Genomic DNA, 25758 nt, shown 5'->3' on the forward strand with positions numbered 1-25758 from the left:
CATGTTTTTCTTCCCTCTCATATCTATAGTATGTAGAATTGTAACATTGTTTATTTGTAATATAGAGGTCAAAGGTACTCGACATGATTCGGTGTTGATGACTCTTGTGGAATTGTAACTGCCAATCTCTAAATGTCCAACAGATGGCAGCAGAGGTATTCCTGCAACAGTGTGATTTGTGGTCGTCTGTGAGGTATATACCATCCATCCTTATTCCTCCACAAAGCCTGGAAAATTAATGCCAATATGGAACCCAGATCAATGTTTTACCTCAGATTCCTCTGGGGATTGATATAAATCAGGCCATAGTGACAATTAAACACACATTTAAACAGACTACCCAATTTCCATTATGTCAATGGAGCACCTGTGTGAGTCCAACCATCTCAGCTTCCAGGAACACACTAGACTAGCTACAGAGACACATTCCCTATGTACTGCACTACTACACTACCAGGGCCCTGTGTACTGCACTACCAGGGCCTTGTGTACTGCACTACCAGGGCCCCGTGTACTGCACTACCAGTGCCCCGTGTACTGCACTACAACACTACCAGGGCCCTGTGTACAGCTCTACCACACCACCAGGGCCCTGTGTACTGCACTACAACACTACCAGGGCCCCGTGTACTGCACTACAACACTACCAGGGCCCCGTGTACTGCACTACAACACTACCAGGGCCCTGTGTACTGCACTACAACACTACCAGGGCCCCGTGTACTGCACTACCACACTACCAGGTCCCTGTGTACTGCACTACCTGGGCCTTGTGTACTGCACTACCAGGGCCTTGTGTACTGCACTACCAGGGCCCCGTGTACTGCACTACCACACTACCAGGGCCCTGTGTACTGCACTACCAGGGCCTTGTGTACTACACTACCAGGGTCCCGTGTACTGCACTACCAGGGCCCCGTGTACTGCACTACAACACTACCAGGGCCCCGTGTACTGCACTACCACACCACCAGGGCCCTGTGTACTGCACTACAACACTACCAGGGCCCTGTGTACTGCACTACAACACTACCACGGCCCTGTGTACTGCACTACAACACTACCAGGGCCCTGTGTACTGCACTACCAGGGCCCTGTGTACTGCACTACAGCACTACCAGGGCCCTGTGTACTGCACTACAGCACTACCAGGGCCCTGTGTACTGCACTACTACACTACCAGGGCCCCGTGTACTGCACTACAACACTACCAGGGCCCTGTGTACTGCACTACTACACTACCAGGGCCTTGTGTACTGCACTACCAGTGCCCTGTGTACTGCACTACAACACTACCAGGGCCCTGTGTACTGCACTACCACACTACCAGGGCCCTGTGTACTGCACTACCACGCTACCAGGGCCCTGTGTACTGCACTACAACACTACCAGGGCCCTGTGTACTGCACTACCACACTACCAGGGCCCTGTGTACTGCACTACCACACTACCAGGGCCCTGTGTACTGCACTACAACAATACCAGGGCCCTATGTACTGCACTACAACACTACCAGGGCCCTGTGCACTGCACTACAACACTACCCCAACACACAGACTCACTCCCCCACCCCACCCCAACATACAGACACACTCATTTCACATTCCTTATATTAAGCAAAGTAGACGCCATAATATATTTGTATGTTTTATTTACGCATAGTCAGGGGCTCCAAAGCTTAGACAATTATTTATATTTAAAAAAAATGGTGTTTCGTGAGTCTGCCAAGTCAGAGGCAATATGGAGAACCTGGGATTTTCTCTTGATAAGTGGTTCTCATAGGTTAAACTACTGTACACACAGCAGATATACCTGGTGGTTCTCATAGGTTAAACTACTGTACACACAGCAGATATATCTGGTGGTTCTCATAGGTTAAACTACTGTACACACAGCAGATATATCTGGTGGTTCTCGTAGGTTAAACTACTGTACACACAGCAGATAACCCTGGTGGTTCTCATAGGTTAAACTACTGTACACACAGCAGATATACCTGGTGGTTCTCATAGGTTAACCTACTGTACACACAGCAGATATACCTGGTGGTTCTCATAGGTTAAACTACTGTACACACAGCAGATATACCTGGTGGTTCTCATAGGTTAAACTACTGTACACACAGCAGATATATCTGGTGGTTCTCATAGGTTAAACTACTGTACACACAGCAGATATACCTGGTGGTTCTCATAGGTTAAACTACTGTACACACAGCAGATATATCTGGTGGTTCTCGTAGGTTAAACTACTGTACACACAGCAGATATACCTGGTGGTTCTCATAGGTTAAACTACTGTACACACAGCAGATATACCTGGCTGCTCTTAGAGGAATGACTGACACTTTCACACCTACCAACGTGTTGAGGTCACTGAGGGTGTTTTGAGGAGTGGATGTAAAGGTCACTAGGGTGGTTTGAGGAGTGGATGTAGAGGTCACTAGGGTGTTTTGAGGAGTGGATGTAAAGGTCACTAGGGTGTTTTGAGGAGTGGATGTAAAGGTCACTAGGGTGGTTTGAGGAGTGGATGTAGAGGTCACTAGGGTGTTTTGAGGAGTGGATGTAAAGGTCACTAGGGTGGTTTGAGGAGTGGATGTGAAGGTCACTAGGGTGTTTTGAGGAGTGGATGTAAAGGTCACTAGGGTGGTTTGAGGAGTGGATGTGAAGGTCACTAGGGTGGTTTGAGGAGTGGATGTAGAGGTCACTAGGGTGGTTTGAGGAGTGGATGTAAAGGTCACTAGGGTGTTTTGAGGAGTGGATGTGAAGGTCACTAGGGTGTTTTGAGGTGGGGATGTGAAGGTCACTAGGGTGTTTTGAGGAGTGGATGTAAAGGTCACTAGGGTGTTTTGAGGAGTGGATGTAGAGGTCACTAGGGTGTTTTGAGGAGTGGATGTAAAGGTCACTAGGGTGGTTTGAGGAGTGGATGTAGAGGTCACTAGGGTGTTTTGAGGAGTGGATGTAAAGGTCACTAGGGTGGTTTGAGGAGTGGATGTAAAGGTCACTAGGGTGTTTTGAGGAGTGGATGTAAAGGTCACTAGGGTGTTTTGAGGAGTGGATGTAGAGGTCACTAGGGTGTTTTGAGGAGTGGATGTAAAGGTCACTAGGGTGGTTTGAGGAGTGGATGTAAAGGTCACTAGGGTGTTTTGAGGAGTGGATGTAAAGGTCACTAGGGTGGATTGAGGAGTGGATGTAAAGGTCACTAGGGTGTTTTGAGGAGTGGATGTAAAGGTCACTAGGGTGGATTGAGGAGTGGATGTAAAGGTCACTAGGGTGGTTTGAGGAGTGGATGTAGAGGTCACTAGGGTGGTTTGAGGAGTGGATGTAAAGGTCACTAGGGTGTTTTGAGGAATGGATGTAAAGGTCACTAGGGTGTTTTGAGGAGTGGATGTACAGTTGAATCACAGTCACAGGAGGGAGACTGTTATTGCATTTATGGGTCCTGGTAAAGACTAGGGCACTATGTAGGGAACAGGATGCCATTTGGTATGAACACTTTGAGAGAGAGAGAGAGAGAGAGAGAGAGAGAGAGAGAGAGAGAGAGAGAGAGAGAGAGAGAGAGAGAGAGAGAGAGAGAGAGAGAGAGAGAGAGAGAGAGAGAGAGAGAGAGAGAGAGAGAGAGAGAGAGAGAGAGAGAGAGAGAGAGAGAGAGAGAGAGAGAGAGAGAGAGAGAGAGAGAGAGAGAGAGAGAGAGAGAGAGAGAGAGAGAGAGAGAGAGAGAGAGAGAGAGAGAGAGAGAGAGAGAGAGAGAGAGAGAGAGAGAGAGTGTTTGTGGGTGTGCATATGTGTGAGGGGGAGAGTGTGTATGTGAATCTGTGTGTGTGGACAAAGTAGAGCTGGACATTAATTGCAAATTATTTTTTTTCACCTTTATTTAACCAGGTAGGCTAGTTGAGAACACCTTTATTTAACCAGGTAGGCTAGTTGAGAACAAGTTCTCATTTACAACTGCGACCTGGCCAAGATAAAGCATAGCAGCGTGACACAAACACCAACACAGAGTTACACGTGGAATAAACAAGCGTACAGTCAATAACACAATAGAAAGAAAGAAAGTCTACATACAGTAAAGTCTATGTACAGTGTGTGCAAATGGCGTGAGGAGGTAGGCAATAAATAGGCCATAGTAGCGAAGTAATTACAGTTTAGCAGATTAACACTGGAGTGATAGATGAGCAGACGATGATGTGCAAGTTGAAATACTGGTGTACAAAAGAGCAGAAAAGTAGATAAATAAAAACAGTATGGGGATGAGGTAGGTAGTTGGATGGGCTATTTACAGAAGGGCTATGTACAGCTGCAGCGATCGGTTAGCTGCTCAGATAGCACATGTTTAAAGTCAGTGAGGGAAATGTAAGTCTCCAGCTTCAGCAATTTTATTTCAGTTTGTTCCAGTCACTGGCAGCAGAGAACTGGAAGGTAAGGCGGACAAAGAGGTGTTGGCTTTGGTGATGACCAGTGAGATATACCTGCTGGAGCGTGTGCTACGGGTGGGTGTTGCCATCGTGACTAGTGAGCTGAGATAAGGCAGAGCTTTACCTAGCATAGACTTATAGATGACCCTGAGCCAGTGGGTCTGGCGACGAATATGTAGCGAGGGCCAGCCGACTAGAGCATACAGGTCGCAGTGGTGGGTGGTATAAGGTGCTTTAGTAACAAAATGGATGGCACTGTGATAAACTGCATCCAGTTTGCTGAGTAGAGTATTGGAAGCTATTTTGTAGATGACATCGCCGAAGTCGAGGATCGGTAGGATAGTCAGTTTTACTAGGGTATGTTTGTCGGCGTGAGTGAAGGAGGCTTTGTTGCGAAATAGAAAGACGATTCTAGATTTGATTATGGATTGGAGATGTTTGATATGAGTCTGGAAGGAGAGTTTACAGTCAACCCAATCCCGAGCCCTACCCATGCCCGCAAAGTTCAAAGCACTACCATACCCAGGCCTGATTTCTTCTGAGACATTGTAGCCTCAGCCCTGCCTGAAACCCGAAACCTCAGTTAGTAAATCCATTAGCTGCTCCTCTGTGCCTGTCACTCCTGCACACAGCTCGCTCTGCATGCGCTCTTCTCGTGAGTATCCATAGCAACGGATCCCCTTGAGATGTTTTGTTCAATGACGAGACATTAGGGAGCAGTTAGTTGTGGATTATTTTTATTATACATTATTATTTTCTGTGAAATAATCTATCCTGTTTTATATTTGAAGCACTACTAGCACTATGTTATGATCTTAGTCAGATATGACTGTACTGAGCAGCAGAGCACGAGCAAATGGCTTTAAAATGTTAGTGATCAATTTAGTGATACCCTGCATAGCAGTAACTCGATGTATAAGGTCGGGGTCAGGTTGGAGAGGTCTAAGACAAATATACAATACACAACAGAATATGAAACAAATTCGATATTTATTCAATTTTTCCACACATTTACAATATACATATTTACATGTTTTTATATGAACTAATATATTTTCTTTTATCGATGTGGCCAAACCTTCAGGTCGTGTCACAAATACAGAATTCAGAGTGGAATATAAATGTTGTTCACTCATGCCAGTTCAAGTCTATTTGCTTGTACATGTGGCTCACCCTGTGGCGAACTGCGTTTCAAAGGAAATAGAAAACATCAGAGATCTTCTAATTCAAATAGAAAAACAAAACATAAATCTTATCACTCAAATCCTAATAAAACCAACAGTTGATTGTAGATTAATTTGTCTAAACGGTTTTGAGGACACACTAGCTGGGCCACAACAGACAAGAGGAGAATGAATGGTAGACAGAGCACTAAGGAGAGGGAACTTCACTGTCATAGGAGAATGAATGGTAGACAGAGCACTAAGGAGAGAGAACTTCACTGTCATAGGAGAATGAATGGTAGACTGAGCACTAAGGAGAGGGAACTTCACTGTCATAGGAGAATGAATGGTAGACTGAGCACTAAGGAGAGGGAACTTCACTGTCATAGGAGAATGAATGGTAGACAGAGCACTAAGGAGAGGGAACTTCACTGTCATAGGAGAATGAATGGTAGACTGAGCACTAAGGAGAGGGAACTTCACTGTCATAGGAGAATGAATGGTAGACAGAGCACTAAGGAGAGGGAACTTCACTGTCATAGGAGAATGAATGGTAGACTGAGCACTAAGGAGAGAGAACATCACTGTCATAGGAGAATGAATGCCAGACAGAGCACTAAGGAGAGGGAACTTCACTGTCATAGGAGAATGAATGCCAGACAGAGCACTAAGGAGAGGGAACTTCACTGTCATAGGAGAATGAATGGTAGACTGAGCACTAAGGAGAGGGAACTTCACTGTCATAGGAGAATGAATGGTAGACTGAGCACTAAGGAGAGGGAACATCACTGTCATAGGAGAATGAATGGTAGACTGAGCACTAAGGAGAGGGAACTTCACTGTCATAGGAGAATGAATGGTAGACTGAGCACTAAGGAGAGAGAACTTCACTGTCATAGGAGAATGAATGGTAGACTGAGCACTAAGGAGAGGGAACTTCACTGTCATAGGAGAATGAATGGTAGACTGAGCACTAAGGAGAGAGAACTTCACTGTCATAGGAGAATGAATGGTAGACAGAGCACTAAGGAGAGGGAACTTCACTGTCATAGGAGAATGAATGGTAGACTGAGCACTAAGGAGAGAGAACTTCACTGTCATAGGAGAATGAATGGTAGACAGAGCACTAAGGAGAGGGAACTTCACTGTCATAGGAGAATGAATGGTAGACTGAGCACTAAGGAGAGAGAACTTCACTGTCATAGGAGAATGAATGGTAGACAGAGCACTAAGGAGAGGGAACTTCACTGTCATAGGAGAATGAATGGTAGACTGAGCACTAACCTCCTAACATGGCTACAGTTTCATCTGCCTCCCCTGAAGCCCATTCTGGTGGGAAGCTGCTATAGACCACCAAGTGCTAACAGTCAGTATCTGGATAATATGTGTGAAATGCTTCATAATCTACGTGATATCAACAGAGAGGAATATTTACGGGGGATTTAAATATTGACTTGCTTTCATCAAACTGCCCACACAAGAAAACACTTCAAACTGTAACCAGTGCCTGCAAACTGGTTGTCAGTCAACCTACCAGGGTAGTTACAAACAGCACAGGAAGGGAATCATCAACATGTATTGATCACGTCTTTACTAATGCTGCAGAAACCTGCTGTAAAGCAGTATCCAGATCCATTGGCTGTAGTGATCACAATATAGTAGCCTAATATAGTGTATAAGAGGTCAGGCTGGGCCTAATATAGTGTATAAGAGGTCAGGCTGGGCCTAATATAGTGTATAAGAGGTCAGGCTGGGCCTAATATAGTGTATAAGAGGTCAGGCTGGGCCTAATATAGTGTATAAGAGGTCAGGCTGGGCCTAATATAGTGTATAAGAGGTCAGGCTGGGCCTAATATAGTGTATAAGAGGTCAGGCTGGGCCTAATATAGTGTATAAGAGGTCAGGCTGGGCCTAATATAGTGTATAAGAGGTCAGGCTGGGCCTAATATAGTGTATAAGAGGTCAGGTTGGGCCTAATATAGTGTATAAGAGGTCAGGCTGGGCCTAACATAGTGTATAAGAGGTCAGGCTGGGCCTAATATAGTGTATAAGAGGTCAGGCTGGGCCTAATATAGTGTATAAGAGGTCAGGCTGGGCCTAATATAGTGTATAAGAGGTCAGGTTGGGCCTAATATAGTGTATAATAGGTCAGGCTGGGCCTAATATAGTGTATAATAGGTCAAGCTGGGCCTAATATAGTGTATAAGAGGTCAGGCTGGGCCTAATATAGTGTATAAGAGGTCGGGCTGGGCCTAATATAGTGTATAAGAGGTCATACAATAAGTTTCGTAGTGATTCATATGTTGATGAAAGAATATCTGTTGGTCCGTGGTGTAATGAGGAGCAACCAGACGCTGTTGGTCTGTGGTGTGTAATGAGGAGCAACCAGACGCTGTTGGTCTGTGGTGTGTAATGAGGAGCAACCAGATGTTGTTGGTCTGTGGTGTGTAATGAGGAGCAACCAGACGCTGCTGGTCTGTGGTGTGTAATGAGGAGCAACCAGACGCTGCTGGTCTGTGGTGTGTAATGAGGAGCAACCAGACGCTGCTGGTCTGTGGTGTGTAATGAGGAGCAACCAGACGCTGCTGGTCTGTGGTGTGTAATGAGGAGCAACCAGAAGCTGCTGGTCTGTGGTGTGAAATGAGGAGCAAACAGACGCTGCTGGTCTGTGGTGTGTAATGAGGAGCAACCAGACACTGCACTTGACACATTTATGAAATTGCTTATTCCAGTTACTAATAAACATGAAAGGGACTATAAAAACGATTAAATTCCCTTGGATTGGCGAGGAATTAAAAAATGGTTGAGATACAGCAAAGTATACAACCAAAATAACCTTCTCAAATGTGCCACAAAAGAAAAGAAAAAAAATCTGTCTTGAACATATTTTTGGTCCGATTCCCCTCGAGGGGTTGAGTGAGTCACAGTGATTCATCCCATCGATCAACAGAACATATCATCCTCCTCTTCCGTGTCACAGGAAGGCACTTCCTGTTCACTGACACCTGTTTCCTGTGTGTTGGCGGTGGTGGTGTGGAACCACGGATGGATAAGCACCTCGGCGGCGGTCAGTCTGTCCCATGGTTCTTTCCTCAGCAGTGAGCGCAGCAGACACTTGGCCTGGGGAGAAAGGCCCTCGGGAAGGCAGCACTGGCCCCACCGGATCTTGGAGAAGAGGGTAGCTCGGTCTGGGTGGTGGAAAGGGTAGCGTCCCACCAGCATAGTGTAGAGCATCACCCCTAGGGACCAGACGTCCGCCTGCTTCCCGGAGTAGGAGCTGGAGACGTTCAGGATCTCTGGGCTGACGTAGGCTGGGCAGCCGTGGGTGTCTGACATGGAGTCGTCTTCTCCTTCGAGAACCCTGCAGTTCTCCAGGCCTTCCAGCTTCACATGGGTCCTACAGGACAACAAAGAGCATATTAGCAGAGAGGAAGAGGCAAAGCAAGAGGCTCCACTCCCTTAAAGCATGGTTTGGTCATTAGAGACAAGACAACACAGCATGGTTTGGTCATTAGAGACAGGACAACACAGCATGGTTTGGTCATTAGAGACAGGACAACACAGCATGGTTTGGTCATTAGAGACAAGACAACACAGCATGGTTTGGTCATTAGAGACAAGACAACACAGCATGGTTTGGTCATTAGAGACAAGACAACACAGCACGGTTTGGTCATTAGAGACAAGACAACACAGCATGGTTTGGTCATTAGAGACAGGACAACACAGCACGGTTTGGTCATTAGAGACAGGACAACACAGCATGGTTTGGTCATTAGAGACAGGACAACACAGCACGGTTTGGTCATTAGAGACAAGACAACACAGCATGGTTTGGTCATTAGAGACAGGACAACACAGCATGGTTTGGTCATTAGAGACAGGAAAACACAGCACGGTTTGGTCATTAGAGACAAGACAACACAGCATGGTTTGGTCATTAGAGACAAGACAACACAGCATGGTTTGGTCATTAGAGATAGGACAACACAGCATGGTTTGGTCATTAGAGACAAGACAACACAGCACGGTTTGGTCATTAGAGACAGGACAACACAGCACGGTTTGGTCATTAGAGACAGGACAACACAGCATGGTTTGGTCATTAGAGACAGGACAACACAGCATGGTTTGGTCATTAGAGACAGAACAACACAGCACGGTTTGGTCATTAGAGACAGGACAACACAGCATGGTTTGGTCATTAGAGACAAGACAACACAGCATGGTTTGGTCATTAGAGACAGGACAACACAGCATGGTTTGGTCATTAGAGACAAGACAACACAGCATGGTTTGGTCATTAGAGATAGGACAACACAGCATGGTTTGGTCATTAGAGACAGGACAAGACAGCATGGTTTGGTCATTAGAGACAGGACAAGACAGCATGGTTTGGTCATTAGAGACAAGACAACACAGCACGGTTTGGTCATTAGAGACAAGACAACACAGCATGGTTTGGTCATTAGAGACAGGACAAGACAGCATGGTTTGGTCATTAGAGACAGGACAACACAGCATGGTTTGGTCATTAGAGACAAGACAACACAGCATGGTTTGGTCATTAGAGATAGGACAACACAGCATGGTTTGGTCATTAGAGACAGGACAAGACAGCATGGTTTGGTCATTAGAGACAGGACAAGACAGCATGGTTTGGTCATTAGAGACAAGACAACACAGCACGGTTTGGTCATTAGCGACAAGACAACACAGCATGGTTTGGTCATTAGAGACAGGACAAGACAGCATGGTTTGGTCATTAGAGATAGGACAACACACATTGATGCACTACAGTATCACCTCACAGCCAGACACAACCAGTCAAACACCCATTCACTCACTGTGCTACAGCCATATTAATAGCAGAGCTTAAGTCCATGGGTTTGTTTGTTGGGGGGTGTCCCTTAACAGAGTCTGGATAGGACAAGATAATGATCGGAGACTGGATGGGATGTGTCCCAAATGGAGCCCTATTCCCTACACAGGCCTTTAGGGCTCTGGTCAAATGTAGTGCACAATAAACATTGAGTGCACAAAATATTATATCCTTCAGGGCATCAAAGCAAATTTTATTGGTCACATGCACGTGTTTAGCAGATGTTACTGCTGGTGTAGCGAAATGCTTGGGCCCCCCCCACTATGGGAAAAGGAGGTGGTAATAGAAGACTATGGGAAAAGGAGGTGGTAATAGAGGACTATGGGAAAAGGAGGTGCTAATAGAGGACTATGGGAAAAGGAGGTGGTAATAGAGGACTACGGGAAAAGGAGGTGCTAATAGAGGAATATGGGAAAAGGAGGTGCTAATAGAGGACTATGGGAAAAGGAGGTGGTAATAGAGGACTATGGGAAAAGGAGGTGGTAATAGAGGACAATGGGAAAAGGAGGTGGTAATAGAGGACTATGGGAAAAGGAGGTGGTAATAGAGGACTACGGGAAAAGGAGGTGGTAATAGAGGACTACGGGAAAAGGAGGTGGTAATAGAGGACTATGGGAAAAGGAGGTGGTAATAGAGGACTACGGGAAAAGGAGGTGGTAATAGAGGACTACGGGAAAAGGAGGTGGTAATAGAGGACTATGGGAAAAATAGGTGCTAATAGAGGACTATGGGAAAAGGAGGTGGTAATAGAAGACAATGGGAAAAGGAGGTGGTAATAGAAGACAATGGGAAAAGGAGGTGTTCTACAGGAAGACATTGAAGCTGTCTGTAGGGGGTAGGAGGTGTTCTACAGGAAGACATTGAGGCTGTCTGTAGGGGGAGGAGGGGGAGGAGGGAGGTGTCCTACAGGAAGACATTGAGGCTGTCTGTAGGGGGAGGAGTGGGAGGAGGTGTTCTACAGGAAGACATTGAGGCTGTCTGTAGGGGGAGGAGGTGTTCTACAGGAAGACATTGAGGCTGTCTGTAGGGGGAGGAGTGGTTCTACAGGAAGACATTGAGGCTGTCTGTAGGGGGAGGAGGGGGGAGGAGTGGTTCTACAGGAAGACACTGAGGCTGTCTGTAGGGGGAGGAGGGTGAGGAGGTGTTCTACAGGAAGACATTGAGGCTGTCTGTAGGGGGGAGGGGGGGTGTTCTACAGGAAGACATTGAGGCTGTCTGTAGGGGGTAGGAGGTGTTCTACAGGAAGACATTGAGGCTGTCTGTAGGGGGAGGAGGGTGAGGAGGTGTTCTACAGGAAGACATTGAGGCTGTCTGTAGGGGGGAGGGGGGGTGTTCTACAGGAAGACATTGAGGCTGTCTGTAGGGGGTAGGAGGTGTTCTACAGGAAGACATTGAGGCTGTCTGTAGGGGGAGGGGGGAGGTGTTCTACAGGAAGACATTGAGGCTGCCTGTAGGGGGAGGAGGTGTTCTACAGGAAGACATTGAGGCTGTCTGTAGGGGGAGGGGGGAGGTGTTCTACAGGAAGACATTGAGACTGTTTGTAGGGGGAGGAGGGGGAGGAGTGGTTCTACAGGAAGACATTGAGACTGTCTGTAGGGGGGAGGAGTGGTTCTACAGGAAGACACTGAGGCTGTCTGTAGGGGGAGGAGGTGTTCTACAGGAAGACATTGAGGCTGTCTGGAGGGGGAGGAGGTGTTCTACAGGAAGACATTGAGGCTGTCTGTAGGGGGAGGAGGGGGAGGAGTGGTTCTACAGGAAGACATTGAGACTGTCTGTAGGGGGGAGGAGTGGTTCTACAGGAAGACACTGAGGCTGTCTGTAGGGGGAGGAGGTGTTCTACAGGAAGACATTGAGGCTGTCTGTAGGGGGAGGAGGTGTTCTACAGGAAGACATTGAGGCTGTCTGGAGGGGGAGGAGGTGTTCTACAGGAAGACATTGAGGCTGTCTGTAGGGGGAGGGGGGAGGTGTTCTACAGGAAGACATTGAAGCTGTCTGTAGGGGGTAGGACGTGTTCTACAGGAAGACATTGAGGCTGTCTGTAGGGGGAGGGGGGAGGTGTTCTACAGGAAGACATTGAGGCTGTCTGTAGGGGGAGGGGGGTGGAGGTGTTCTACAGGAAGACATTGAGGCTGTCTGTAGAGGGAGGAGGTGTTCTACAGGAAGACATTGAGGCTGTCTGTAGGGGGAGGGGGAATGTTCTACAGGAAGACATTGAGGCCGTCTGTAGGGGGAGGAGGAGGTGTTCTACAGGAAGACATTGAGGCTGTCTGTAGGGGGAGGGGGAATGTTCTACAGGAAGACATTGAGGCTGTCAGTAGGGGGAGGGGGTGTCCTACAGGAAGACATTGAGGCTGTCTGTAGGGGGAGGGGGAATGTTCTACAGGAAGACATTGAGGCTGTCTGTAGGGGGAGGAGGTGTTCTACAGGAAGACATTGAGGCTGTCTGTAGGGGGAGGAGGAGGGAGGTGTCCTACAGGAAGACATTGAGGCTGTCTGTAGGGGGAGGGGGGTGGAGGTGTTCTACAGGAAGACATTGAGGCTGTCTGTAGGGGGAGGAGGTGTTCTACAGGAAGACATTGAGGCTGTCTGTAGGGGGAGGAGGTGTTCTACAGGAAGACATTAAGGCTGTCTGTAGGGGGAGGACTTGTTCTACAGGAAGACATTGAGGCTGTCTGTAGGGGGGAGGGGGGAGGTGTTCTACAGGAAGACATTGAGGATGTCTGTAGGGGGAGGAGGTGTTCTACAGGAAGACATTAAGGCTGTCTGTAGGGGGAGGACTTGTTCTACAGGAAGACATTGAGGCTGTCTGTAGGGGGGAGGGGGGGTGTTCTACAGGAAGACATTGAGGCTGTCTGTAGGGGGAGGAGGGGGAGGTGTTCTACAGGAAGACATTGAGGCTGTCTGTAAGGGGGTGGAGGGGGGAGGTGTTCTACAGGAAGACATTGAGGCTGTCTGTAGGGGGAGGAGGAGGTGTTCTACAGGAAGACATAGAGGCTGTCTGTAGGGGGAGGAGGGGGAGGTGTTCTACAGGAAGACATTGAGGCTGTCTTTAGGGGGAGGAGGGGGGAGGTGTTCTACAGGAAGACATTGAGGCTGTCTGTAGGGGGAGGGGGTGTTCTACAGGAAGACATTGAGGCTGTCTGTAGGGGGAGGACGTGTTCTACAGGAAGACATTTAGGCTGTCTGTAGGGGGGAGGAGGGAGGTGTTCTATAGGAAGACATTGAGGCTGTCTGTAGGGGGGAGGAGGGAGGTGTTCTACAGGAAGACATTGAGGCTGTCTGTAAGGGGAAGAGGGGGAGGAGGTGTTCTACAGGAAGACATTGAGGCTGTCTGTAAGGGGAAGAGGGGAGGAGGTGTTCTACAGGAAGACATTGAGGCTGTCTGTAGGGGGAGGAGGGGGAAGGTGTTCTACAGGAAGACATTGAGGCTGTCTGTAGGGGGAGGGGGAGGAGGTGTTCTACAGGAAGACATTGAGGCTGTCTGTAGGGGGAGGAGGGGGAAGGTGTTCTACAGGAAGACATTGAGGCTGTCTGTAGGGGGAGGGGGAGGAGGTGTCCTACAGGAAGACATTGAGGCTGTCTGTAGTGGGAGGGGGAGGAGTGATTCTACAGGAAGACATTGAGAATGTCTGTAGGGGGAGGAGGTGTTCTACAGGAAGACATTGAGGCTGTCTGTAGTGGGAGGGGGAGGAGTGATTCTACAGGAAGACATTGAGGCTGTCTGTAGGGGGAGGTGGTGTTCTACAGGAAGACATTGAGGCTGTCTGTAGGGGGAGGAGGTGTTCTACAGGAAGACATTGAGGCTGTCTGTAGGGGGAGGAGGTGTTCTACAGGAAGACATTGAGGCTGTCTGTAGGGGGAGGAGGTGTCCTATAGGGAGACATTGAGGCTGTCTGTAGGGGGAGGACTTGTTCTACAGGAAGACGTTGAGGCTGTCTGTAGGGGGTGGAGGTGTTCTACAGGAAGACATTGAGGCTGTCTGTAGGGGGAGGAGGGTGAGGAGCTGTTCTACAGGAAGACATTGAGGCTGTCTGTAGGGGTGGGGGGGTGTTCTACAGGAAGACATTGAGGCCGTCTGTAGGGGGGAGGGTGGGAGGTGTTCTACAGGAAGACATTGAGGCTGTCTGTAGGGGGAGGAGGGGGGAGGTGTTCTACAGGAAGACATTGAGGCTGTCTGTAAGGGGGTGGAGGGGGGAGGTGTTCTACAGGAAGACATTGAGGCTGTCTGTAGGGGGAGGAGGGGGGAGGTGTTCTACAGGAAGACATTGAGGCTGTCTGTAGGGGGGAGGTGTTCTACAGGAAGACATTGAGGCTGTCTGTAGGGGGAGGAGGGGGAGGTGTTCTACAGGAAGACATTGAGGCTGTCTGTAGGGGGAGGAGGGGGGAGGTGTTCTACAGGAAGACATTGAGGCTGTCTGTAGGGGGAGGGGGAGGGGGATGTTCTACAGGAAGACATTGAGGCTGTCTGTAGGGGGGAGGTGTTCTACAGGAAGACATTGAGGCTGTCTGTAGGGGGGAGGTGTTCTACAGGAAGACATTGAGGCTGTCTGTAGGGGGAGGGGGAGGGGGATGTTCTACAGGAAGACATTGAGGCTGTCTGTAGGGGGAAGGAGGTGTTCTACAGGAAGACATTGAGGCTGTCTGTAGGGGGAGGAGGTGTTCTACAGGAAGACATTGAGGCTGTCTGTAGGGGGAGGGGGTGGAGGTGTTCTACAGGAAGACATTGAGGCTGTCTGTAGGGGGAGGAGGTGTTCTACAGGAAGACATTGAGGCTGTCTGTAGGGGGGAGGGGGGTGGAGGTGTTCTACAGGAAGACATTGAGGCTGTCTGTAGGGGGAGGAGGTGTTCTACAGGAAGACATTGAGGCTGTCTGTAGGGGGGAGGGGGGTGGAGGTGTTCTATAGGAAGACATTGAGGCTGTCTGTAGGGGGAGGGGGGTGGAGGTGTTCTACAGGAAGACATTGAGGCTGTCTGTAGGAGGGAGGGGGGTGGAGGTGTTCTACAGGAAGACATTGAGGCTGTCTGTAGGGGGTGGAGGTGTTCTACAGGAAGACATTGAGGCTGTCTGTAGGGGGAGGAGGTGTTCTACAGGAAGACATTGAGGCTGTCTGTAGGGGGAGGAGGTGTTCTACAGGAAGACATTGAGGCTGTCTGTAGGGGGAGGAGGTGTTCTACAGGAAGACATTGAGGCTGTCTGTAGGGGGTGGAGGTGTTCTATAGGAAGACATTGAGGCTGTCTGTAGGGGGTGGAGGTGTTCTATAGGAAGACATTGAGGCTGTCTGTAGGGGGAGGAGGTGTTCTATAGGAAGACATTGAGGCTGTCTGTAGGGGGGAGGGGGGTGGAGGTGTTCTACAGGAAGACATTGAGGCTGTCTGTAGGGGGTGGAGGTGTTCTACAGGAAGACATTGAGGCTGTCTGTAGTGGGAGGAGGGAGGTGTTCTACAGGAAGACATTGAGGCCGTCTGTAGGGGGGTGGGAGGGGGAGGAGGTGTTCTACAGGAAGACATTGAGGCTGTCTGTAGGGGAGGAGGTGTTCTACAGGAAGACATTGAGGCTGTCTGTAGGGGGAGGAGGGGGGGTGTTCTACAGGAAGACATTGAGGCCGTCTGTAGGGGGAGGGAGAGGGGGATGTCCTACAGGAAGACATTGAGGCTGTCTGTAGGGGGAGGAGGGAGGTGTCCTACAGGAAGACATTGAGGCTGTCTGTAGGGGGAGGAGGGAGGTGTCCTACAGGAAGACATTGAGGCTGTCTGTAGGGGGAAGGAGGTGTTCTACAGGAAGACATTGAGGCTGTCTGTAGGGGGAGGAGGTGTTCTACAGGAAGACATTGAGGCTGTCTGTAGGGGGAGGAGGTGTCCTATAGGGAGACATTGAGGCTGTCTGTAGGGGGGGAGGGGGAGGAGGTGGTAATAGCATTTTACCAGTAAACTCTGATATGAAGGAATTTTGAGTGTAGTAGAAAATAGTACTGTGAATAGGTGACCATGAAAAACAACAAACATTTTATTTGGCCAATAACCCGAATTACACCTTGAAACCAAAGTCTTCTTCCTCATTCGACTAAGGTTCAGAGTTGGGTAACACTACTTAAATGCTTGCTGTTAATAAATTATCACAAATATGTCTCTTCCTGTTTAACTTCTGTGGGGAATGTGTTGTGAAGGAATCGAAGTCTCCTCCCTTGCAGAAGGAAACCAAAGACGGTACAGTATGAAGATAGACTGAAACTGCCTCTCCAATAGAAATCACCCATCACACTTGTAGGTGATGTCATGGCGACTTTGGCTAGCTGAGCTTATGTGTAGAAACACATCATCAGGTCTAAAGGTCATCCAGTCCGAACTGAGCATGTGCAGGCTGTCAAATCAAAGGAACTCCTTCATTATAGAGTTGGTTACGTCGGGGAAAAAAAAACAAAAAAAACGTGTCAGTTTGTCACTTTCACAAGGTTGGAGTAGTAACATGTTCAACTACTGAAGACTTTAGCTCAAATCTAGGTTGTGCCTTTAGATTTGAAGAAAACGAAGGATATAATGTTTTCCTTCTCTCATTGACTTGTCAAATCCCAAACCCCCGGCCTGCTCTGTTTGGTCTGTTTCGTAAGCGTTCCCTGAAGTCTCATCATGTTGCTCCTCTGTTTCGTAAGTGTTCCCTGAAGTCTCATCATGTTGCTCCTCTGGGTTTAGACAATTTGTGAAGAAACTCTTGGCCCTCCCTCCCATCCCGCATATTAAAATGTGTGATCGACAATATACCATAGAAGAAGAACACCTCCCTTCCGCTAATTTACATTTTTACATTCTAGTCATTTAGCAGACGCTCTTATCCAGAGTGACTTACAGGAGCAATTAGGGTTAAGTGCCTTGCTCAAGGGCACATCGGCAGATTTTTCACCTCGTCGGATCTGGGATTCAAACCAGCGACCTTTCGGTTACTGGCCGACCGCTCTTAACTCTAGTGACTCCCCATCCCGAGTGCGGGAGCGTAATCATCGACTGACACCAATTAGCATAACGCAACGGACATCAATATTCCTAGAAAATATTCCTATTCATGAAAATCACAAGTGAAATATATTGAGACACAGCTTATTAGCCTTTTGTTAATCACCCTGTCATCTCAGATTTTCAAAATATGCTTTACAGCCAAAGCTAGACAAGCATTTGTGTAAGTTTATCTATAGCATTAGCATTTTGTCCAGCTAGCACTAGGTAACTTGGTCACGGAAATCAGAAAAGCAATCAAATTAAATCGTTTACCTTTGATGAGCTTCAGATGTTTTCACTCACGAGACTCCCAGTTAGATAGCCAATGTTCCTTTTTTCCAAAAATATTAATTTGGAGGCGAAATAGCTCCGTTTGTTCTTCACGTTTGGCTGAGAAATCGCCCAGAAATTGCAGTCACGAAAACTCAGAAAAATATTCAAAATTAGCTCCATAATATCGACAGAAACATGGCAAACGTTGTTTATAATCAATCCTCAAGGTGTTTTTCAAATATCTATTTGATAATATATCCACCTATCACCGGGACAATAGGTTTTTCAGTAGGACCGATTGGAATAATGGCTCCCTCTGTATTTTACACGGGAATCACTCTGAGAGCCATCAGGTGACCAGTTGCGCAATGTAGCCGCTTACGGGTATTCTTCAACATAAAGGCGTAAAACTACGTCACAATGCTGTAGACACCCTGGGGAATACGGAGAAAGAGTAATCTAGTTGATAGCCCATTCACTGCTCAATAGGGACACATTGGAACGCAGAGCTTTCAAAAGATTAGTCACTTCCGGATTGGATTTTTCTCAGGCTTTCGCCTGCAACATCAGTTCTGTTATTCTCACAGACGATATTTCTACAGTTTTGGCAACTTTAGAGTGTTTTCTATCCCAAGCTGTCAATTATATGCATATTCTAGCATCTTGTCCTGACAAAATATCCCGTTTACTAAGGGAACGTTAAAATACTGCCCCCTAGTCACAAAAGGTACTGCGGGACTACCTGACTCCCGTGTTCATGATCCAGTTGGACGTGCATGAAGCAGTCAACATGGACGATGTCAGTGAGGATGTTTTCAACACAGTTATTTAAAATCGTAGCAGTGTCCATTCCATACCACACTGCAACAGTTGCGCTTAAAAAAATTGACTGGCAAAGGGAATTGTTTTGCATGATTGCCAACTGGCTATGGCAAAGGGAATTGTTTTGCATGCTTGCCAACTGGCTATAGCAAAGGGAATTGTTTTGCATGCTTGCCAACTGGCTACAGCAAAGGGAATTGTTTTGCATGCTTGCCAACTGGCTATGGCAAAGGGAATTGTTTTGCATGCTTGCCAACTGGCTATGGCAAAAGGAACATTTTATACAGTTGGCTTATACAGATGCGAGGGAAAACAAATGTATTTGCTAGCTATTCATTTGATTGAGAATGCCATTAACTATGTCGCTAGATTGAAACTGCTGGAGGAAATATACTTTTAGTCATGTAGTGTATGTGGAAACCTGTATGGGGTCAATTTCGCGCCATATGTATTGAATTCAAAATACAGTGGGGCAAAAAAGTATTTAGTCAGCCACCAAATTTGTGCAAGTTCTCCCACTTAAAAAGATGAGAGAGGCCTGTGATTTTCATCATAGGTACACTTAAACTATGACAGACAAAATGGGGAAAAACTCCACAAAATCACATTGTAGGATTTTTTATGAATTTATTTGCAAAATATGTTGGAAAATAAGTATTTGGTCAATAACAAAAGTTTATCACAATACTTTGTTATATACCCTTTGTTGGCAATGACAGAGGTCAAACGTTTTCTGGAAATCTTCACAAGGTTTTCACACACTGTTGCTGGTATTTTGGCCCATTCCTCCATGCAGATGTCCTCTAGAGCAGTGATGTTTTGGGGCTGTTGCTGGGCAACACAGACTTTCAACTCCCTCCAAAGATTTTCTATGGGGTTGAGATCTGGAGACTGGCGAGGCCACTCCAGGACCTTGAAGTGCTTCTTACGAAACCATTCCTTCGTTGCCCGGGCGGTGTGTTTGGGATCATTGTCATGCTGAAAGACCCAGCCACGTTTCATCTTCAATGCCCTTGCTGATGGAAGGAGGTTTTCACTCAAAATCTCACAATACATGGCCCCATTCATATTTTCCTTTACACGGATCAGTCGTTCTGGTCCCTTTGCAGAAAAACAGCCCCAAAGCATGATGTTTCCACCCCCATGCTTCACAGTAGGTATGGTGTTCTTTGGATGCATCTCAGCATTCTTTGTCCTCCAAACACGACGAGTTGAGTTTTCACCAAAAAGTTATATTTTGGTTTCATCTGACCATATGACATTCTCCCAATCTTCTTCTGGATCATCTAAATGCTCTCTAGCAAACTTCAGACGGGCCTGGACATGTACTAGCTTAAGCAGGGGGACATGTCTGGCACTGCAGGATTTGAGTCCCTGGCGGCGTAGTGTGTTACTGATGGTAGGCTTTGTTACTTTGGTCCCAGCTCTCTACAGGTCATTCACTAGGTCCCCCCGTGTGGTCCTGGGATTTTTGCTCACCGTTCTTGTGATCATTTTGACCCCACGGGGTGAGATCTTGCATGGAGCCCCAGATCGAGGGAGATTATCAGTGGTCTTGTATGTCTTCCATTTCCTAATAATTGCTCCCACAGTAGATTACTTCAAACCAAGCTGCTTACCTATTGCAGATTCAGTCTTCCCAGCCTGGTGCAGGTCTACAATTTTGTTTCTGGTGTTCTTTGACAGCTCTTTGGTCTTGGCCATAGTGGAGTTTGGAGTGTGACTGTTTGAGGTTGTGGACAGGTGTCTTTTATACTGATAACAAGTTCAAACAGGTGCCATTAATACAGGTAACGAGTGGAGGACAGTGGAGCCTCTTAAAGAAGAAGTAACAGTCTGTGAGAGCCAGAAATCTTGCTTGTTTGTAGGTGACAAGAGCATTAGTGAGGTCGGGCACTGAAGTTGGGTGATTAGGTCTGGCTCGAGCCTTCACAAAACTGTTGCCACAAAGTTGGAAGCACAGAATCGTCTAGAATATCATTGTATATTGTAGCGTTAAGTTTTCCCTTCACTGGAACTAAGGGGCTTGTCCCAAAGCATAAAACACAGCCCTATATACTGTCTATATAGTCTACAGTACATGCACTAATGTGAAACATGGCATTTAATGAAAATATCAATGTAGAATGAACGGTCCACCTACAGTGTTCGCCTAGGAGTACAATAACTACTGCACCCAGGGCTTGATATCACTGCCCCCGTTTAAGGACCACTTTCGCCTAATCCTGATTCGTCGAAATAGTCAATGAAGAAAAGCCAAACCAGAAACTACTGCTGATCACAATCACATAATTCTACATGAGTCTTGACAGATTCTCACTGTTTACATGTGAATCTGTCCACAAGAGATTACCACAATTATAATCCATTATGAGACTTTCAAAAGCATGTAGAACCCCTTATATTGCATCAATTATCCCCTGCTCCTACGCTCACCCTGTCTTGCTGCGTATACTGCGTGTCTCTACAAAAATGCCAATGGCATCAATCAAGGGCCCTTTCAGCGCTACATAGCTAAGCCAAGCTGAGTCGAGCCGAGTCAGGCTGAGCCAAGCTATGTTGTGATGGCCTGGTTACATATCCACCATAAGTGCTGAAACAGTGGGGTCAAAAAAAAGGCAATATCTGACCCAGCTTGGTACGGGTTGGGTTGACAGGATAGTGTGTGAAAACGGTACGCGCGTCATCTCAAGTCTCTCTCTACCTTTTCCTGTCGGAGAAGACAAACTTGCGTAGCTTCAGGTCTCCTAATACGACGCCATGCTGGTGACAGTGTGACACGGCCGACGTCACCTGGTGAAAGAGCTGTGCCGCCCGCACCTCGTCCAAACGCTTGAGGCTCTTAACGAAGGTGTGCATGTCCCCGTGGTCCTTCTCTAGGAAGACGTATGCCCAACGCTCCCCCAGGACAATGTCTCGGATACAGCTGATGTTCCTGTGGACCGGCAGGATGCGGTAGGCCCGGATCTTCTCCTGGTACAGACCCATGTCAAACACCTGTGAGAACAGAGAGAGGAGACGGGGATCTATCGATCTGGATTCAGATGTATTAGCTTAGAGTTTGGCCCCATTGGTGTGAGTCAATACGTATTATAATCGTCTAACAAATCCAATCCATTGAAAACAACTGATTTCAAATGTTTAGTATTTAAACTTGTAGGCTATCAGTGTGGACTGAGCTTATTTATGAGAGTTATGCCCCCAAGGGGTGGAGAAAGTGGATTTACACCAATGATAAAATTAGATAGTTATTTAATGTGTTAAAATTTAGGAGACGCAAGTCTCCCAAACTACACCTGGCTTTAATCTCATCTGTGACCAAGGTTGGTCTTTATTTAAGCACCTGGAACAGGAGAACGACAGCTCTACATCTCCACTCTGATGTTGACATATCATATTTCAGCCATGGCTTAGTCTACTGACTTGAACACAAATGAGAGGAGTTGATAGACAGGGGAGAGGGTGGGAAGTGTGACGGCATCCGTTACATAACATAAACTTGAATAATAGGTGGTCCAGGTGAAGTAGGCATTTACCATATTATTAGGCTAGTATCTTATTTAGCTATTATCTTATTATTAGGCTATTATCTTATTATTAGGCTAGTATCTTATTAGTAGGCTAGTATCTTATTATTAAGCTATTACCTTATTATTAGGCTATTATCTTATTATTGAACTATTACCTCATTATTAGGCTAGTATCTTATTAGTAGGCTAGTATCTTATTATTAAGCTATTACCTTATTATTAGGCTAGTATTTTATTAAGCTATTACCTTATTATTAAGCTATTACCTTATTATTAGGCTATTACCTTATTATTAGGCTAGTAGCTTATTAAGCTATTACCTTATTGTTAGGCTATTATCTTATTCTTCTGCTATTATACTATTATTAGGGATTTACCTTATTATTAGGCTAGGATCTTATTAAGCTATTACCTCATTATTGAGCTATTACCTCATTATTAGGCTATTATCTTACTATTATGCTATTACCTTATTATTAGTCTATTACATTATTATTGAGCTATTACCCCATTACTAGGCTATTATCTTATTACTAAGCTATTACCCCATTACTAGGCTATTATCTTATTACTAAGCTATTACCTCATTATTAGGCTATTATTTATTATTAAGCTATTATCTTATTCTGCTATAATCTTATTATTAGGCTATTATCTTATTATTAAGCTATTATCTTATTCTGCTATTATCTTATTATTAGGCTATTATCTTATTATTAAGCTATTATCTTATTCTGCTATTATCTTATTATTAAGCTATTACCTCATTATTGAGCTATTACCTCATTATTAGGCTATTATCTTACTATTATGCTATTACCTTATTATTAGTCTATTACATTATTATTGAGCTATTACCCCATTACTAGGCTATTATCTTATTATTAAGCTATTACCTTATTATTGAGCTATTACCTCATTATTAGGCTATTATCTTACTATTATGCTATTACCTTATTATTAGTCTATTACATTATTATTGAGCTATTACCCCATTACTAGGCTATTATCTTATTACTAAGCTATTACCTCATTATTAGGCTATTATCTTATTACTAAGCTATTACCTCATTATTAGGCTATTATCTTATTATTAGGCTATTATCTTATTATTAAGCTATTATCTTATTCTGCTATAATCTTATTATTAGGCTATTATCTTATTATTAAGCTATTATCTTATTCTGCTATTATCTTATTATTAGGCTATTATCTTATTATTAAGCTATTATCTTATTCTGCTATTATCTTATTATTAAGCTATTACCTTATTATTAGGCTAATATCTTATTCTTCTGCTATTATCTTATTATTAGGCTAGTATCTTATTAGGTTATTATCTTATTATTAGGCTAGTATCTTATTAAGCTATTACCTTATTATTAGGCTAGTATCTTATTAAACTATTACCTTATTGTTAGGCTATTATCTTATTCTTCTGCTATTATATTATTATTAGGCATTTACCATATTATTAGGCTATTATCTTATTACTAAGCTATTACCTCATTATTAACCTATTACCGTATTATTAGGCTATTACCTTATTATTACTTAATGCACAATAGGCGCATGAGGTATTGGATCATTGGCCACTGCTCATCAATTCATTGGTTGAACATAATGGATAAATGAATGATTTCCGATGATTTAAATAGGCTACTGTCACATTCCTCTCAGTTAAAACATTGTATAATGACACCAAAGGGTTCATGAAGATCAGGATATGCATCATGTGAGATTGGTGCTGTTGAGCAACACATGACATCTCAGAAACAGTCATTCATTCAAAGGAATTGCACAATGAATGGGTATAGTCTTTGCGCTTACCTTGCACACCATCGCGTCTCCCGTGTCAATGTTGAGTGCGCTGTGCATCCTGTCCCTGGCAGCCATATGTTGGATCAGAAATTGGCCTATCCGAGACGGACCTTGATTGTTCGGGGAGGCGCTCAAGAGGACCGGGGAAACAGTGGAATCCGGCGAGCTATCGAGAACCCCCACGTCGCCCATACACTCGATCAGCCGAGCGCATTTGGACACCGGCTCGTTTCCTGTTTCTGAGTTCACACGTTTCTGTCCGACTTGTCCACTGCGGATGCATTGGACCGGGTTACTCCACTGAACGTTCATCATTCTAATAGAGCGCGAGTTGTTATGATGAATTGTTGTTTATTGTAGTTTATGAGCACGGAGCAACTGCAGTCCTAATGGTTTTCATCCAACTGCAAATCTAACTTCTCAGGCTAAAATATATATTTGCATGCTGATCAGAAAACTGGTTTTGGAATGGATCCTTCAAATATGACAAATTCTTTCCTTCATCCAGGTTCTGTGTCAAGCACTGTCGTCGGGTTTGGAAGACATTCCCAGTCAGTCCACAAAATGTCTCCCAACGGTGCGTCTGGACTGGAGACAGAAGTCCGGGGCGAGAGCGCTGTACTTTTTGGTGTGAAATTCTCAGCGCTGTATCGAGGAGTAAGAGACTGTCTTGCTCAAGCAGAGAGAGAGAGAGATCTCCATAGCCCTGTTGATTGCAAAGCTCTGTGCTCAGTCAATCATTGGACCGCTGGACCTCCGCCGGGTTCAGCCTCTTGAAAAGCACTGTACCGCCCCAGCGACGAAGCAATCCACACACGCACGCACACAAGCCACTTGAAGCCGCCGCACGGGGAGAGTAAAATCAGCATGGTTGGTTCCGCCATCCGCTGTAAAAACATCACACCAACAGGTGAAAGGTTACGTATTGTTATGATATGTCAATAACAAAACGTGACGCAAATGCAAATACTGTTTGATTCATCAAAACAAGTGACCCGGACAATGATTCACTTTTTATTTCGACAGTTCTGGCTCTTCTGATAAACTCGGCACACTAGCCTAGGCTACATTTCAGTGATGATATAACCCCTAATCATAATATAATGTCAGTCATATCATGTGACAAGGCCGCAATAAACAGCGCATATAGTCCTACTGTGAACATTGTTAATACTGCAGTAGGGATTTTCCACAGTAGAAGCACTAGCATTATCTAAAGTACTAGTATTTAACAGCTGAACGTGTTTTCCTTGCCGTGCATGTTAGCTGTGTTCATGAATCAACCTCCATAAATGTTGAGTGGTGGTAGAGTAGCCTATAGTCTATAGTCTATAGTCTGGCTCAAACATTCACATAAACTGCAGACCTTCTTGTCCTTGGTGTAAGGCACTTCCGTAAAAATACTTTAAATGACTACTTCATATTTTTTAGGGTCTCTGTACTTTACTATTTATATTTGTTGACTACTTTTTTGTTTTAACTTCACTACATTCCTAAAGAAAATAATGCACTTTTACTCCATACATTTTCTTTGACACCCGAATGAACTCGTTCCATTTTGACAAGGAAAATAGTCCTATTCAAGAGGACATCCCTGGTCATCTCTATCGCCTCTGAGCTGGCGGACTCATTAAACTCACATTATTAGTTTGTAAACAACGTCTGAATGCTTTTGTGTGCCCCTGGCTATCCAGAAATGAAAAATACAAGAAAATGGTTCCATCTGTTACTTTTGATACTTATTAATTATATTTAAAACCAAATTATTTTAGACTTTTACTAAAGTAGCATTTTACTGGGTGACTTTTACTTTTACTTGAGTCATTTTCTTTGAAGGCATCTTTATTCAGGTTGAACAGTTGGGT

The 25758-nt window shown here is 45.5% G+C and overlaps 1 protein-coding gene across 1 annotated transcript; it reads right to left on the minus strand.

The window, feature by feature from the left end:
- Nucleotides 1–5385: 5385 nt before the first annotated feature.
- Nucleotides 5386–24996, minus strand: trib1 (tribbles pseudokinase 1). The gene is made up of 3 exons (XM_064979461.1): nt 23903–24996; nt 21247–21539; nt 5386–8974 (listed from the first exon to the last, which is right to left on the minus strand). The coding sequence occupies exons 1-3, from the start codon at nt 24206–24208 to the stop codon at nt 8521–8523; spliced, it is 1053 nt and encodes a 350-aa protein (XP_064835533.1). The 5' UTR covers nt 24209–24996; the 3' UTR covers nt 5386–8520.
- Between the last annotated feature and the right edge of the window lie 762 nt (nt 24997–25758).

This window comes from Oncorhynchus masou, chromosome 12, assembly GCF_036934945.1.
Source record: "Oncorhynchus masou masou isolate Uvic2021 chromosome 12, UVic_Omas_1.1, whole genome shotgun sequence".
Lineage (NCBI taxonomy): Eukaryota > Metazoa > Chordata > Actinopteri > Salmoniformes > Salmonidae > Oncorhynchus > Oncorhynchus masou.

Coding starts and splice junctions, on each gene's coding strand:
- trib1 (XM_064979461.1), bottom strand. CDS start 24,208: ATGATGAACGTTCAGTGGAGTAACCCGGTCCAATGCATCCGCAGTGGA. Junction 21,540..23,902: donor GAGACGCGATGGTGTGCAAG/GTAAGCGCAAAG, acceptor CTGTTCTCACAG/GTGTTTGACATGGGTCTGTA. Junction 8,975..21,246: donor GTCTTCTCCGACAGGAAAAG/GTAGAGAGAGAC, acceptor GTTGTCCTGTAG/GACCCATGTGAAGCTGGAAG.